The following is a 16,016-nucleotide window of genomic DNA, read 5'->3' as shown; positions in this document are numbered from 1 at the left end:
CGCTGGCCCGCCGCCCCAGGCCCTAACCCCCCAAAAAAAAAAAGACAAAAAAAAGAAGAGCCCCCAAAAAAAAAAAAAAAAAAAAAAAAAAAAAAAAAACTAGTTAAAATTTTAAAAAATCAAATTTTATTTTCTCATATTAATAGTACAGAATTTCAAACATTACCAAATACATGAAGCCATAATTTGAATCATTTATTTATTAATTTACATATGATTACTTACTGCCATTTTATTTATTTATTTTTTATTTTTTCTAAACCAAACCAAATTTATTTATGAATTATTAACCTCTTGACAGTACTTGGGCAATGGGAAAGAATGGGCAAGAGAAACTTACTGCCATTTTAGGTCTGATAAAATTCTATTTATTCTGAAGTGTATGCTTAATGTTTTCTTATTTTAGTCAGTGAATTAAGTAAAAAATCATGGAATCAGCAACATTTTGCCCTGGTATTTCCCAAACCACCACGGCCAGGAACAAGAAGGAGATCAAAACCTTCCCAACTACAAGACAAAACAGTTCCTGTGAGTTTTGAAAAGATCACATACTTTTACTGGTAATAATCTTGTGAAATCATGTATAGCTATATATGTTACAGATCATCATTGACCAATGGGATTTCTGTGATGATGGAAGTATTTTATATCTTTGCATTCCAATTCCAATATGGCTACTGAACACTTGAAATGAGGCTACTGCAACTGAGCAGTTGAATTTTACATTCAATTTGATTCAGTTCACACATGTGGCCTTTAAATGTCATATTATACAGCACAGTTGAAGGTAATTCAATTCTACTACTTGGAGAAAGTAGATATATTTAATTTGCATTTCAGTATATAAAAATTACTCCCTTATTTCATATTAAATATTTGCTCAGCAATCCCACATTATAGAAAATACGTATCCAAGAAGCACAGAAATCTGGAGATCCTAAGGCTACAGTTAGTATGAACATTCAGAAAATATTCCCCAGTTGGAGAAACACCCTCATGAGAATCATGGAGTTACATTATAAACTAAGGAAGTTTCAATGCTTTCTCATTTCCTATAATATAGAATTCCAGATTTTGAGTATTAGAAGATTAATATTTCCCAATGTTTCTGGAATCATCAAGGAATATGAAAATGTTCCAAGAAAAGTTTTCACAAAATAACATATCATGAACTCTTGTTTATTTTAGGGAATATATTTAATCAGTAGTAACCTAGGTTTCTTCTGTTTTCTCATCCTTTTTTCATTTTCCTTTCTTTATTAAATTTATTTTTACAGCCATTAACATTCTTTCCAAAATTTGCTATTTTTGCAATTAAGCTTTTAAAAATATTTGATTAGGAGTTGAAAACAGAATGTACCATTCTGCTCAAACTAATGTCCACTGAATGTTATAGTTTTCATTACTGCAGTTTCCTATCTGATACTCAAATTATATCTTGTCAGGCAGAGGAGTATTAGGCTTTTACTTTTAACCACAGGTAGCATTCTAAATTCCAGAGACTCTGAATATGACAATAGAGACCAGGATATGCCTGAACATGAAACTCTTAGATATTAGAGAATAATTAGTTTCTGAGTTAGCACAGAAATGGAAGATGGGGAAGACATTCCAAGAAATCTCAAGAACACAGAGTAAAAAAACAAAAAACAAAAACAAAAACAAAACCTAAATCTCTCATGATTGTGAAGAGAGGTTCTGATTTGTCATTAGTCAGTGAAGTTCTGTGAGAATTTTAACATAAAATCTTGAGGGAATTATGAAGATCCTCTAAATTAAAATTAGGCCTTAAATGAGGCATGCTGTCCTTTAATACAAAAAAGGAACAAAGTTGAAAAAGCATAATAAACTATGCAATCTACCATTTACCCACTATTTATCAAAATCTAAAATCTTTTCATGGTTCAAGTTAAATGTATTCAATATCTGGTAATAAAGGCTGTGTAACTCACACACAAGTTGTTCATTATTATTCTAACCAATATTTCAGAGATATGATGAAGACAAATTAAGGGGAGCTCATAAACCACCATTATGGATGCACCATTCTTTAATGAGAATTTCTGAGAGACCATCTGTTTATTTAGCTGCTAGGAGGCAGCCTCTACAGAAACCAGCTCGACACTCCAGGGAGGATGCTAAAGATGCAGCAAAACCTTTATCTCCATCAATAATTAAGAAAAGTAAGGAAGACAAGAAGGACAAATCAGATGCAGAAGCAGAGTCCACAGTTTCAGAGGAAAAACTTAGGAAAGGTTCAGAGAAAGAACCAGGAGCTAAAGAAGAGAAAGCAGATGCAAAGAAAGATGTCAAAATAGAGAAAAAAGGTTCAGAGAAGGGCAAGGAGTCAGTTACAGAATCTGAAGATGAAAAAGCAGGTGCAATAAAAGGTTCTGAAAAATACAAGATAGGTTCAAAGAAGGACAACGACTCAGCTACAGAATCAGAAGGTGAAAAAGGAGATGCAAAGCAAGACTCTGAAAAAAATAAGAAAGGGTCAAAGAAGGGCAAGGAGTCTGATACAGAAACAGAAGGTGAAAAGGGAGATGCAAAGAAAGATTCAAAGAAAGATAAGAAAGGTTCAAAGAAGGGCAGGGAGTCTGCTACAGAATTAGAAGGTGAAAAAGGAGATGCAAAGAAAGATTCCAAAAAAGATAAGAAAGGTTCAAAGAAGGGCAAGGAGTCCATTACAGAACCAGAAGGTGAAAAGAAAGATGGAAAGAAGGATAAGAAAGGGAGCAAGGATTCAAAGAAACCTGGTGAGAAAGGAGATGAATCAAAGGACAAGAAAGATTCAAAGAAGAAGGAGAGTAAAAAAGATAAGAAAGATGAAAAGCCCGGTGAGGCAGATAGTGAGTCAAAAGATGCTGCCAAGAAAGAAAAGAAAGATGCCAAGAAGGATGCAAAGAAAGATGCCAAGAAGGGCAAGTAGGCCTTGGATGGTAATTCAAAAGAGTATTTGATGGAACAATTTTAGTAGTCTGAAACTGAATATATGAAAAGGGGGATTCAAAGAATTAATGGAATAAGTTTTTAAATGGGGGAAAGAAGAACACAAAGATGGGCTCAGAAAACCTTCATGAAAAATATAAGAAAGACGTTAAAAGGACTTGGAGGATACTTATGCTAAATTTGGGGATATGAAGAATTCAATGAAAGATCCCTAGAAAGATTCATAAAGAATATTCAGAAGTTAATGGTGTTGAATCTGTGGATACAAAGAAGAAAAAAATCAACAAAGGCGTCAACAAAATTCAAGGATGCAGATATTGAAACCATAGATTTAAACAACCTGAAATTGCACCCACAGATTTACATAAAGAACCACAGAAGTCATGAGAGGAAGTCAAACAAATTTCATAAAGTCTACTTTCAAATAAGTACAAATACAAATTAAAGGTAGCGTTCCTCAAAAGAAAAAAAAAAAAAAGAAAAAGAGGAAAAAAATTACTGCTTTTTTGTGAGCCTGTACCATCTCTGAAGTATAAACAGCCACAACCAGGTGGATGGATTTTGAATACTCTGCTTCCAAGACAAGATAAACATACTTGGTAAGTTAGTTTTGTTTTCTTTTAAGTCAAATAAGATTAAAAACAATTAAACTGACTTAAAGGTTTGAATTGAAATTTATCATTCTTATAAAATCTCCGTAATCTGCTCACTAGATTTTTACTAGACTTTCAGCAAGTTTGGACTTTTTCATAATAAGAAATATTTAAGAATATGGAGGGAAACACCACATGAATGGAGATTTTACAAGTGTGAATGAAAAGGTTAAGGGAACTAGAATTATTTAAGGTGAGGGAGAAGAGACTGGCTTATGATATAGAACTTTAATAATTTTAACAATTACTTAACAAAAGTTTCGTTTGATTGTTCTAACAGAAAATGGTGGCCAACTTCTCTCCATTTAAGGAAGGATGAAAATCAAAATTGTCCGAACTACAAATGTGAGTAAATTTAAATGAGACATATTGATTCTTGATAATCTGATAAATATATATACAAAACCAAATTAACCAGAATTCAACAGAATCTAGCAGAGTGATATTATTTTGATGTGGAAACAATTAACTTTATATCTTTATAACTATATTAAACTCTCTTTTGACCCATGAATCTTATTAATGTGAAGAAAAATAAAAAGCAATATAAAGCAAAAGGTAAAATCTTGGACCTGCCAATTAGTGCCAATTAAATATTTTCTGATTTAAATCATTCTCTCTCAGATAAACTCAGCATCGTTGCAGAACTCACCAAGTGATTTTCTCTCCCCTTTATTCTTTGCAGTGTAAACTCTAGATCCTAGTTAAAGCTTCTCCTTGATATTAAAGGAAGGGTCTCCTATTCCATATGCCCTCAAGAGCTAACTTTCTATTAATAGTGAAGTATAACTGTTTTGCCTGTTCTTTAAATATTGGCCCCTGTCCCCCATACATCAACTGCTCAAGGATTAATGGCTATTGTAATTCACGGTCTTCCAGATGGTCCTACCTTGCTGATCTGGATCAGCTGCAATGACAAAGAGAATCAAATCCTGCCCCACTGTTCTCCTCCCCCTTCCAGGAAACTCCTCATTCTCCCTCTGCTTAGAGTAAAATTCTATGTTTAGGCATTCAACCTTTTCTGAAATTGTTAGCATCACTCTGGGAATTTAGGAAATCATTTTTTTTTCATTTTTTATTGGAGTATAGTTGATAACAAAACAATGTTGTACTAGTTTAGGAAATCATTTTAAATCCCCCTCTTACCTCTAAAAATGCTTTTAAGATCATTTTCTAACACAGTATTCAAAAGCCAAATTTTAGATTCAAATTTAATGTACAGTGAAAGAACAACTGAGTGTCTGCCTTTACTATTCTACTGAAATGCACCAAGGTCACCAGGAACCTCCATGTAGCCAAATCCAATAGCAGTATCTTTTTACCCTGGTCCCTCTTCTCTTTTCTATCTATATATTTCCCTGAGTTATTCCATCCATCCCCATGGATTTATACAACATTCTTATGCTGCTGAATCCCACATTTAAACGTAGTATTGATTTCTCCACCCAACTCCAAATTCATATATCCAAATATTAAATTAAAGCATCTACATGACTGTCTTCCAGGCACCTCAAAATTAACATGTCCCAAATAGAACTCTTGATATCCCTCCACCAAAACCTGTGGTTTTCCAAAGTTTCACCAACTCAGTAAATGACAGTGACATCTAACCTGATGACTCAATCCAAAATTGATGGGTCATGCATAATTACTCTTTTTTCTTTACCCTGCTTATCAGTCAGTAAGTCCTTCCTGACTACCTCCAAGATAACTGAATTGGTTTACTTCACTGCATTTCTACCATTTCCACACTAGAAGTCCAATTAGCCATTATATCTCAATTGGAACCCCCCCAAACCCTACCTAAATGCAGGGGAAGCCCCCTACATCATTTCTCACCACTTTGCCACAAACCATTCTCAACACAAAAATCATGATGTTTCTCCATTACTCTAAACTTTCTAGTGTATCAAAGTCACATTTAGCATAAATTTTCTTCTACTCTACATTATAAAGCCTTTAATGATCTGGCTGCTGACTATTTCTCTGCCCTCATGTTGCCTACCATGCTCTTGCCACACTGAATTTCTTTCTGTATTTAACTATATAGACCATTAAGGTTTCTAGGCTTCACACTTGTTCCCTCTGCTTATAACACAATTCTCCACGAACTTCATATTGTTGACATCTTCAAATTAACAATTTTCACCTTAAATTTTACCTTTCTGGATATTTTTAAAAAGATTTTATTTTTTAGAACAGTTTTAGGTTTACAGAAAAATTAATCAGAAGGTACAGAGATTTCGCATATATGATCTGTACCCACACATGCATAGCTTCCCCCATTGTCAACATCCGCCACCAGAGTAGTACATGTTACTACTGATGAACCTACATTTATATATCATTATCATCCAAAGCCCACAGTTTACATCAGGGTACACTCTCAGTGGTATACACTTTATGGGTTTTTAAAAAAATGCATAATGACATATATAGTAATTTCACTGTTCTAAAACTCATCTGTGCTCTGCTGATTCATCCCACCCTTTCCCCCTACCCCTAGCAACCACCGATCTTTTTACTGTCTCCAGAGTTTTTCCTTTTCAAGAATATCATTTTGTTGTAATAATATAGTTAGTAGCCTTTTCAGACTGGCTTCTTTCATTTAGTAATATGCATTTAAGATTCCTCCATGTCTTTTCATGGCTCATTTCTTTATAGCGTTGAAAAATATTCCATTACCTAGATGTAAGACTGTTTATTTATCCATTTACCAACTGAAAAATATATTAGTTGATTCTAAACTTTGGATATTATGAATAAAGCTACTATAAACATTCATATGTAGATATTTTCATGGAGATAAATGTTCAACCCCTTCGGGTAAATACCATGGAGCACAATTGCTGCATTGTATGATAAGAATATGTTTAGTTTTGTAACAATACTACATTATGTACTTAGAAATTTGCTAAGCGGGTAGATCTGCTTTTTATCATATAAAAAATGGTAACAATATATAAAGAAGGTGGGAAGAAACTTTTGGAGGTTATAGAATAGGTTTATGGCATAGATTGTGGTGATGCTTTCACAGGTGTATACTTATCTCCAAACTCATGAAGTCATCAACATGTATACATTAAATATGTACAGCTTTTTGCATGTCAAAAAAGGTGTGTGTGTATATATATATGTATATATGTATTATATATTATATATATATACACATATAGATATTACACACACACTTGATCATAAACACACACACACACACAAAAGGAACCTGAAAACTGTCTTTTATAGTGGGCTGTACAATTTTGCAGTCCCACCAGCAATGAATGAGAGTTCCTGTTGCTCTACACCCTTCCCAGATTTGGCATTATCAGTGTTTTGGATTTTGGCCATTCTAATTAGTGTGGTATCTCGTTTTGATTTGCATTTCTTCCAAGACACATAGGTGGTACACACTTTCATATGCTTATTTGCAATCTGTTTATCTTCTTTGGTGATGTGTCTGTTAAGGTTTTGACTCATTTTTTAACCAGACTGTTTGTTTACTTATTGTTGATTTTTAAGAGTTCCCTGAATATTTTGGATAAGTCCTTTATCAAATATTTTTCAAATATTTTCTCCCAGTCTGTGGCTTGTCTTTTTATTCTCTAGTCAATGTTTACACAAAGCAGAATTTTTTATTTTGTTTTAATGAAGTCTGGCTTATCAATTCTTTCATGAATTTCTTTGGTTTTGTATCTAAAAAGTTACCACCAAACTCAAGATCATTTAGATTTTCTCTCATATTATATTCTAAGACTTTCAGAGTTCTGCATTTTACATTTAGGTCTGTGATCCATTTTGATCCAAACATGTTTCTCTGCCCATCCTTTGTCATTCACTTTCCTATCACCCAGCTGCTTCTATCCACTAACATGCTCTATTCTTCTATGTAACATACACGACCACCTGTTTTCTGTCTATATCTATCAATCAATCTATCTTATCTGTTTTCTAATCTAATTTATCTTTAATCTATTTACCTATCTCTCTAGTCAAAATCATTTATTGTGTGTTGCTTATCTCCCCAACAAGAATAAAAACTCCACCAGGGAAAGAAAGTATGTGACTTATTTACTGCTGTATCTTCAGGGTAAAAAACTATCTCAGACATGTAGTATACACTCAAACCACATGTCAGGTAAATGAATATGTCAGTTTGGAGCACCTAACTGAAATGACTTACTTGGGGTAGGCTTCTCCAAAATCCTAAACTGAAACATACAAGTCTTAGCAAAGTCAGACTAATTCTTCAGTTGCTATTTTGCTCACAAGGATATGGCTTAATCTCATTTGATAAGATTCCTCTCAAGGTAACTATACTCCCTCTCAAATGGTTAGCTTAACTTAGAAGTTATGTTACCTAGCTTCATACCCTTCCTATTTATAGACCGGCACAACAAAGTAGAATTTTAAAAAATGTTTGAACTACATAAGGGCAATTAAGGATTTTACCCCCTTCAAATACAGTGGGGGGAAAAAAATACAGGCACGGTTTTTCAGTCTTTACGTGTAGCTCTGATTTCTAACCTACGTACTTATTAATTCTTCCATAAGGACTACTAGTATCACCTAAAAATGAATTTACTTATCAGTTTAGACTTTGACCTATGGCAGAGGCTCTTGGGTTTTTTCTAAAGCTATATTTTATGACCTAAATGTGGGCTATGAGTTCTGACTGTTAGAAATATATGAAAATGATTAAAGAAAAAATTTAAAACTGTAACTCATATGCAAAAAAAGGCTTTTGGTCACTAAAATTAAAAAATTATAATAAAATATTAAGAAAATCATTCAGTCAATGAGAATTATACATGTCTCTAGGTAATATCCAGTTTTCTAACTTTTAGTTATTTGCTAACTTTTTCTTTATTCCTAACAATAAGCAACAGAGATGATTGGTTGTTTAACTATAGATTGTTTCTCTAACCCTTATTTGCCTGGTCTCCTACTAAGGCCAAACGGGAGGTGAAACAGTCTGGGAGCTCAATTTGAAGGGAGAGCTCCATGTACAGGACAACCTTCTACTCAATAATCTTGCCATATGTTTCAATTCTCAATTTAGACCTTTCATCACACAATTTATATGTGGAAGATATTTTTCCTCATTTACTGATTAATTTTCCCTCTTTTACTGATTAATTTTCCCTGAGTAAAGCTTAGAGCTGTAAAACTGAAATACAGATGTTAAAGAATTGCTACTTTTGTAAGCTTGTTGATCAGTGGATATATGACTAAATCATTGCAATGGCTTGCAGTGATGGTTAAAGATTTTCAGTGTGACTAAAATCACAGAAGCAATACTATTAAAAAAAAAAAAAGAAAGAAAGAAATCTTGTCTTTAGAAATGTATATGTCCTGAAAGAAATATGTAAGTTCTCTGGCCTCCTTAAATGGAAAGGTAAGGTAGTACAATAAATCATCATTTAGTCATGTTTGATATTATAGAATTCTATAAATACTCCACAATATGCTTCAGCACCTGTAGTGGTATGAATATTTACAAGGTGTTTTTGGTTTGAGTTTTTTTTCTCCTATGAATGTGTGCATATGTGTGTCTGTGTTAATGTAACATTGTCAACATCACAGAGCACGTAAGAAAAAAATGTTAAAAGTGAGTGTCATTAAAGATGAAATAACTGATGGACTTTAATGCTTTGTAAGAAATGTTTTATGTAAGAGAGAGCAAATATCACATTATGCCCCATATAAAATATACACTAATTTTCTGAAATTATATATTTTAGATACTACTGGTTTTCTCTAATTTTAATAAAACCACTATTATCAATAATTGTAATACAGAAATAAAGATCATTAGTAAAAAGGAGGGGGATTAATATGGCAGGGTAAGAGGACGTGGAGCTCACCTCTCCACAACAAACACATCAAAAATACATCTATAGTGATAGAGATGACAAGTAGTGGCCAGTTCCAGAAACTGGAAAATGCAAGGAAACAGATTATCCTCTAGGAGCTCCAGAAAAAGAATGCTGCTGTGCTGACATGTTGATTTTAGCCAGTGAGACCCGTGTTGGATTTCTGACCTACAGTGCTCTAAGGTAGTCCTGTGGGACTTTCCATAGAGGAAGGAAAAATGGCTTTACTGGATCTGCTGTGGAGTGGCGAGTCAGAGCTCACAGCTCAGTCCGTGGATCATCAGGAGAAACTTCACTGACTGCAGTTTGTGAATCAATGTTTTACATAACATGAAGACAAAAGACACCATTTTAGCTTTAGTTCTAAAAGCAGACCCTGACGTAAGGACTTCAGTGACCCTAGGAAGCACAAATGAAGAATGAGAAAAGTGAATCAGGGAAGCAAAACACTAATGAGCAGATAATCACTCAGTCTCCCTGTGGATCTCCTGAGAAGCCACAGAGAACACACATCAGAACCTTCCTACTGTGGAATGGCAAGGCCAGGGCATTTATGCTGACTCTCCTCTCCCACTGGGAGAAATGGATTGGTCTTCACTGAGTATTGCAATACAGACTGAGAACCTTACCACAGTTCTGGGTCGTCCCTGCTTAGGAAGCACCTGTAGTGACACAGAAAGTTCTGAGGCAGAGAATAAGAGACTCTGGTGCTTAAGGCAGGACTGTCAGTTTGCTGGAAACATCCACAGTTGCCTGTGAGCTCAGGTGAGCTGAAAAGATAAGGAGCGGCTGGGCCCGTGAGCCATGGCCGCTGAGCCTGCGCGACCGAAACCTGTGCTCTGCAACGGGAGAGGCCACAACAGTGAGAGGCCCGCATACCGCAAAAAAAAAAGATAAGGAGCAGATCTTGTTAACAAAAACCAGAAAACCATATTTGTGGGGGGAGAAAAACCTAAGTAAATACGCACTTAAAGTGAGTATTTGGGGGTAACAAAGGATTTACTTAGTGTTAAAATGGGGATGACAAATGAGTTCCAACTCTGATGCCAGCTCTGATCAACTGGCTGCATAGCGTGTTGTGTTGAGGAGGATTCGCAAAAGGCTCAGTAGGAAATCATATCTTTATCAATTAGTATCCCAGACATGGAAACGGAAGGACAGAGAGAGAGCATGTAGGCCATGTATTTGCCACCCTGCTTTAACGTGAAGACTATTTTTATTAATATCAGCACTGAGATTTCTTTAATAAAATTTCCCACAGATTTGACCTTTCAAAATGCACAGCATGTGAGATGCCTTTGGTTAATGGGTGAATAATCCAATTAATGTTATGAATAAGACTGGGATAAATTTCAAAGGCACAGCAGTTATAGGAGTTACCTTTGTCATTCTGCTCCATGTTTCAAGTAAACATGCTAATTTTTTTCTCACTGATACACAAAAAATACTCATAATATTAACCAGAAGATACAAAAGGGATCAACGAAAGACAGTGTTCAATAGTGTCAATGCTTAGTCATACTGCCAATGTTGGGAGAAGAGTAATTTTTCTTGGGGGAGGTGGTGACAATATTTAAGTTCTCTTAGTAAATTTCATTAAACAATACAGTGTTAACAACTGTGGATATGTTAATTAACTCATGGGAGGAATCCTTTCACAATGTATGTGTATATCAAATCACCATGATGTGTAATTTTGTCAATTATACCTCAATAAAACTGAAAAAAAAAGGCTTAGAGAAAAAAGAATCATTAAGTCAAGTGGGCAAAAAAGTTTAATTCATCTGTCATAATATCTTAATGAGGAAAATATCACCATTTACCCTGGGACATGATTTGAACTGCAGACTCCAAGAATAAGTACAGTATTAAATATCTTAACTTGTACTGTTGCAGTTCAAATTGATTTCAAGTTCTGTAGTTATTCCTAAGTAGTCCTCAGTTCTCATCTCCAATAATGCATATGAGTCGAAAGTATCATCAGGTTCTGCCTAAACCACTACAGCTAATCTGCCTATACTTATTTCCATTTCAATGCAATCACAGTAAAAATATACATATATATGTATTTATACATATAGATACATATATCTATATGTATAAATACATGTGGAATAATTCTCATGGAAAACTAACTGGAAACTGGCAGAACTCCTATACAAACAAAACTGGCCATTGTCAGTGTGTGCAAAGAGGGGGATGGTGGCACAACAGTATGCAAAGGCTAACCAGTAAATCTGGAGCAAAGAGTTCCTGGGATAGGACTCATTTAGCTACAGAGAGACAGCCCGGAGGATCTGGGGTGTGGTCCCATTGGGATGGCAACAGCCATTGTCAGCACACTCAGAAGTACACAGCAGTTTGTCTCCCAGTGAGAGTGCCCAAGCTCTGCCCATTCCACACTGCAGCTTAGTGCTGGATCTGAGGCAGACAAGTCCTGGGAGAAGACTGCCACAGAGGCAGCCAAGATCTCAGGCAGCAGTGCAGTCACCTCAATTCCTGTGCAGCCACAACTCCCAACCTCCAACCCCACCTGCAGATTAATACACAGGACAGCTTTGCACTAACTAGATCTGGGATGAAAACAAGAGAGAAATGGATGCGACCTTGGGCTGCTTCTGAGCAGAACCAGGGACAACTACGGAGGCGGCTTATAGGTCCTCTGTGACCGTAGGCCTCATCTACATTAGCAATCACCTCCTTTGGGGCAAGGTATACACGCATGGGCAACAAAGCCTGATTGAGCTTGACCCTCAAAGCTTCTAATCCAACAACTGGAGAGGAGATCTTGTCCCCAACAGGGCAATGACAGACATGGAGCAGAGAGGAAGCCCTGACTCATATCCTGCACAGGCTCTAGGTATATCAGCGCCAACCACACCCTCTATCAAGGGGATAATGGACAGCACACCCTGAGGAAACACAGGTGACCGTACCAAAATGAGCCCCTGCATCAAAATATTGGACACGCACAGTCTATACAGGGATGCTCTCACATAAAAACACCCCTTCAAGACCACAGTAGATAACTGTTTCTCCTAAATTCATGGAGAAAGAGAAATATAAGTAATATAAGTAAAATGAAAAGGCAGAGAAATGACACCAAATTAAGAAAAATAAGAAAAATCCCCTGAAATATCAAATAATGAAACAGTCTTCACCAGTCTACTAGACCCTGAGTTCAAAAAGGAGGTAATAAAAATGCTAAAGGAGGCTGTTTGGTGACTTGTCGCCATTCTTGGAGAAGCTCGTCCTCAGCCCAGAGGAGAGTTTAGGTAGCTATGTCAGAGACACCTGTCCCTGACACTATTGAGACCCATTATTATAAAAAGGCTTAAGAAATTAAAAAAGATTATAGATAGAAATGCAGATCACTGTAACAAGTAATTAGAAACTATAAAGATGAGGCAATCAAAAATAGACAATTCAATAGATGAGATAAAAACCAATCTAGAAACAATGAACAGAAGATTAATAACAGACAAAAATGAATAAGTGATCTGGAAGACATAATAATGGAAATCAGCCAATGAGAACAGCAGATAGAAAGACAAATGAAAGCACAGAAGGTCCTAAACAAGATGAACCTAAACAGACTCACACCAAGACATATCATAATTAAAATGGCAAAAGCTAAAGAAAAAGAGAGGATTCTAAAGGCAGCAAGATAAAAAAAAGTCAGTTACAAGGGAACCCCCATAAGGCTATCAGCTAATTTCTCTGAATAAACTTTGTGGACCAGAAGGGAATGGAATGATAAAGTTAAAGTCTTAAAAGGGAAAAACCTGAAACCTAGGATACCCTACCCAGCAAGGTTATCATTTACAATAGAAGTACAGATAAATAATTTCTAAGACAGGCAAACTAAAAGAATCCAGCAATACCAAACCCACCCTAAAGAAATAATGAAAGGTCTTCTATAAATAGAAACGACACAAGAATCTATAGGAAAGGGAAAATCACGATAGGAAAGGCAAGTATGTAAAAGGACTGAAGATCACTTAAGTAAGTCAGTACATCAGTTAAAAAACAATAAAAAATTGTAAAAGTGATTATAACTATAACAGTAAAAGGATAAGTAGTAAGATATAAAATAGAACATCAAAATAACAAAATATGGGGAAAGGGAGTATAAAAATGTAAATCTTTTATAATTTGTTTGTACTTGAATGGCTGTCAGTTTAAAGCAAGTAGATATAGTTATGGGTCAACATATTGTACTTGAATGCCATAGTATCTATCCACAAATCAAAAACATACTATAGATTCACAAAAACCCATGAAAGAAACTGAAAACTATATTACAAAAGAAAATCATCAAACCACAAAAGGAAAAACAAAAACAAGAAGAAATGAACAAAGAAGAACCACAAAAACAACGGGAACACCAGGTTTAAAATGGCAATAAGTACATACCTATCAATAATTACTTTAAATGTCAATGGACTAAATGTTCTGATTAAAAGACACAGAGAAAACAAGAACCTACAATATGCTGCCTACAAGAGACTCATTTTAGAGCAAAAGATACACAGAAACTGAAAGTAAGGGAATGGAAAAAGATATTTCATGCCAATGGAAATGACAAAAAAGCAGGGGTAGCAAAACACATATCAGACAAAATGGACTGTAAAACAAAGGCCATAAAGAAAGACAAAGAAGGACACTATATAATGATAAAGGGATCAATACAAAAAGAGGATTTTACACACATTAACATACCGGCACACAATATAGGAGCTCCTTAACATAGAAAACAAATGTGAACAGACATAAAAGGAGAAATTAAAAATAACACAACAGTAGTAAGAAATTTTACCATCCCACTGAGATCAATGGACAGATCATCCAGATAGAAAATCAATAATAACAAAGTAACAAATGACAATAATAACAAAATAATAACAATAATAACAAAGTAACAAAGGTTCTAAATGACACAATATATCAGTTGGACTGGTGAAATGATACTCAATATAAAGAACCCTAAAATGTCCACACAAAAGCTATTAGAACTAATAAAGGAATTCAGCAAGGTAGCAGGATATAAGATTAATATACAGAAATATTTTGCATTTCTTTATACTAATAATGAAATATCAGATAGAGAAAGAAAAAAAATCCCATTTAAAATCATGTCAAAAAATATAAAATACTTAGGAATAAACTTATCCAAGGAGGTGAAAGAAGTATATGCTGAAAACTATAAAACATTGATAAAGGAAACTGAAGATGATTCAAAGAAATGGCAAGATATCCCATGCTCCTGGATTGGAAGAATTAATATTGTTAAAATGGCCAGACTACCCAAAGAAATCTACAGATTTAAGGCAATCCCTATCAAAATACCCATGACATTCTTCACAGAACTAGAACAAATAATTCTAAAATTTAGAATTTTATATCGGGACTTCCCTGGTGGCACAATGGTTAAGAATCTGCCTGCCAATGCAGGGGACACAGGTTCAATCCTTGGCCTGTGAAGATTCCACATGCTGTGGAGCAACTAAGCCCATGCACCACAACTACTGAGCCTGCTCTCTAGAGGCCGTGAGCCACAACTACTGAGCTCGCATGCCACAACTACTGAAGCCTGTGTGCCTAGAGCCCATGCTCCACAACAAGGGAAGCCACAGCAATGAGAAGCCTGTGCACCTCAACGAAGAGTAGCCCCTGCTTGCCGCAACTAGAGAAAGCACGCACACAGCAACGAAGACCCAACACAGCCAAAAATAAATAAATAAATAAATATTTTAAAAATAATAAAATAAAATTTGTATGGAGCCACAAATAGCCCAGAATGGCCAAAGCAATCCTGAAGAAAAAGAACAAAGATGGAAGCATAACCCTTCCAGACTTCAGACCATACTACAAAGGTACAGTAATGAAAACACATGGTACTGGCACAAAAATAGACATATAGATCAACGGAACAGAAGAGAGAGCCCCAAAATAAACACACACACCTAAGGTCAATTAATCTATGACAAAGGAGGCAAGAATATACAATGAAGAAAAGACAGTCTCTTCAAAACGTGGTGTTAGGAAAGTTGGATGGCTATATGTAAAGAAATGAAATTAGAACACTCCCTTACACCACATAAAAAAATAAACTCAAAGTGACTTAAACACCTAAACATAAGTCATGACACCATAAAACTCCCAGATGAGAACATAGGCAAAACATTCTCTGACATAAATCATAGCAGTATATTCTTAGATCAGTCTCCCAGGCAAAAGAAATAAAAGCAAAAATAAACAAATGGGACTTAATCAAACTCAAAAGCTTTTGCACAACAAAGGAAACCATCAACAAAATGAAAAGACAACCTACAGAATGGGAGAAAATATTTGCAAATGATGTTATCAACAAGGGGTTAATATCCAAAATATACAAACAGCTCATACAAATCAATAATAATAATAATAAAAAGCAATAAATGAGCAGACCTAAATAGACATTTCACCAAAGAAGACATTTTGTGAATTTTTGCAGATATCTATAAAATATTCACCACTCATGGGTATCCTATGACAA

At 35.1% G+C, this 16,016-nt stretch overlaps 1 protein-coding gene across 1 annotated transcript in view; it reads left to right on the top strand.

Moving 5' to 3' along the window:
- The window catches only part of CYLC2 (cylicin 2), a 5,789-nt gene extending 2,857 nt beyond the window's left edge, over positions 1-2,932 (top strand). The window contains exons 3-4 of the mRNA XM_027104118.1: positions 407-528; positions 1,991-2,932. Coding sequence (XP_026959919.1) covers positions 407-528; positions 1,991-2,932 — 1,064 coding nt within the window. The remainder of the gene's footprint in view (positions 1-406; positions 529-1,990) is intronic.
- The last annotated feature ends 13,084 nt before the right edge of the window (positions 2,933-16,016 follow it).

This window comes from Aethalodelphis obliquidens, unplaced genomic scaffold (genome assembly GCF_003676395.1).
Source record: "Aethalodelphis obliquidens isolate GAN/ISIS:26980383/991018 unplaced genomic scaffold, ASM367639v1 scaffold7, whole genome shotgun sequence".
Lineage (NCBI taxonomy): Eukaryota > Metazoa > Chordata > Mammalia > Artiodactyla > Delphinidae > Aethalodelphis > Aethalodelphis obliquidens.
The sequence above is the reverse complement of the archived record's forward strand: the minus strand, read 5'-3'. Positions and strand labels throughout refer to the sequence as shown.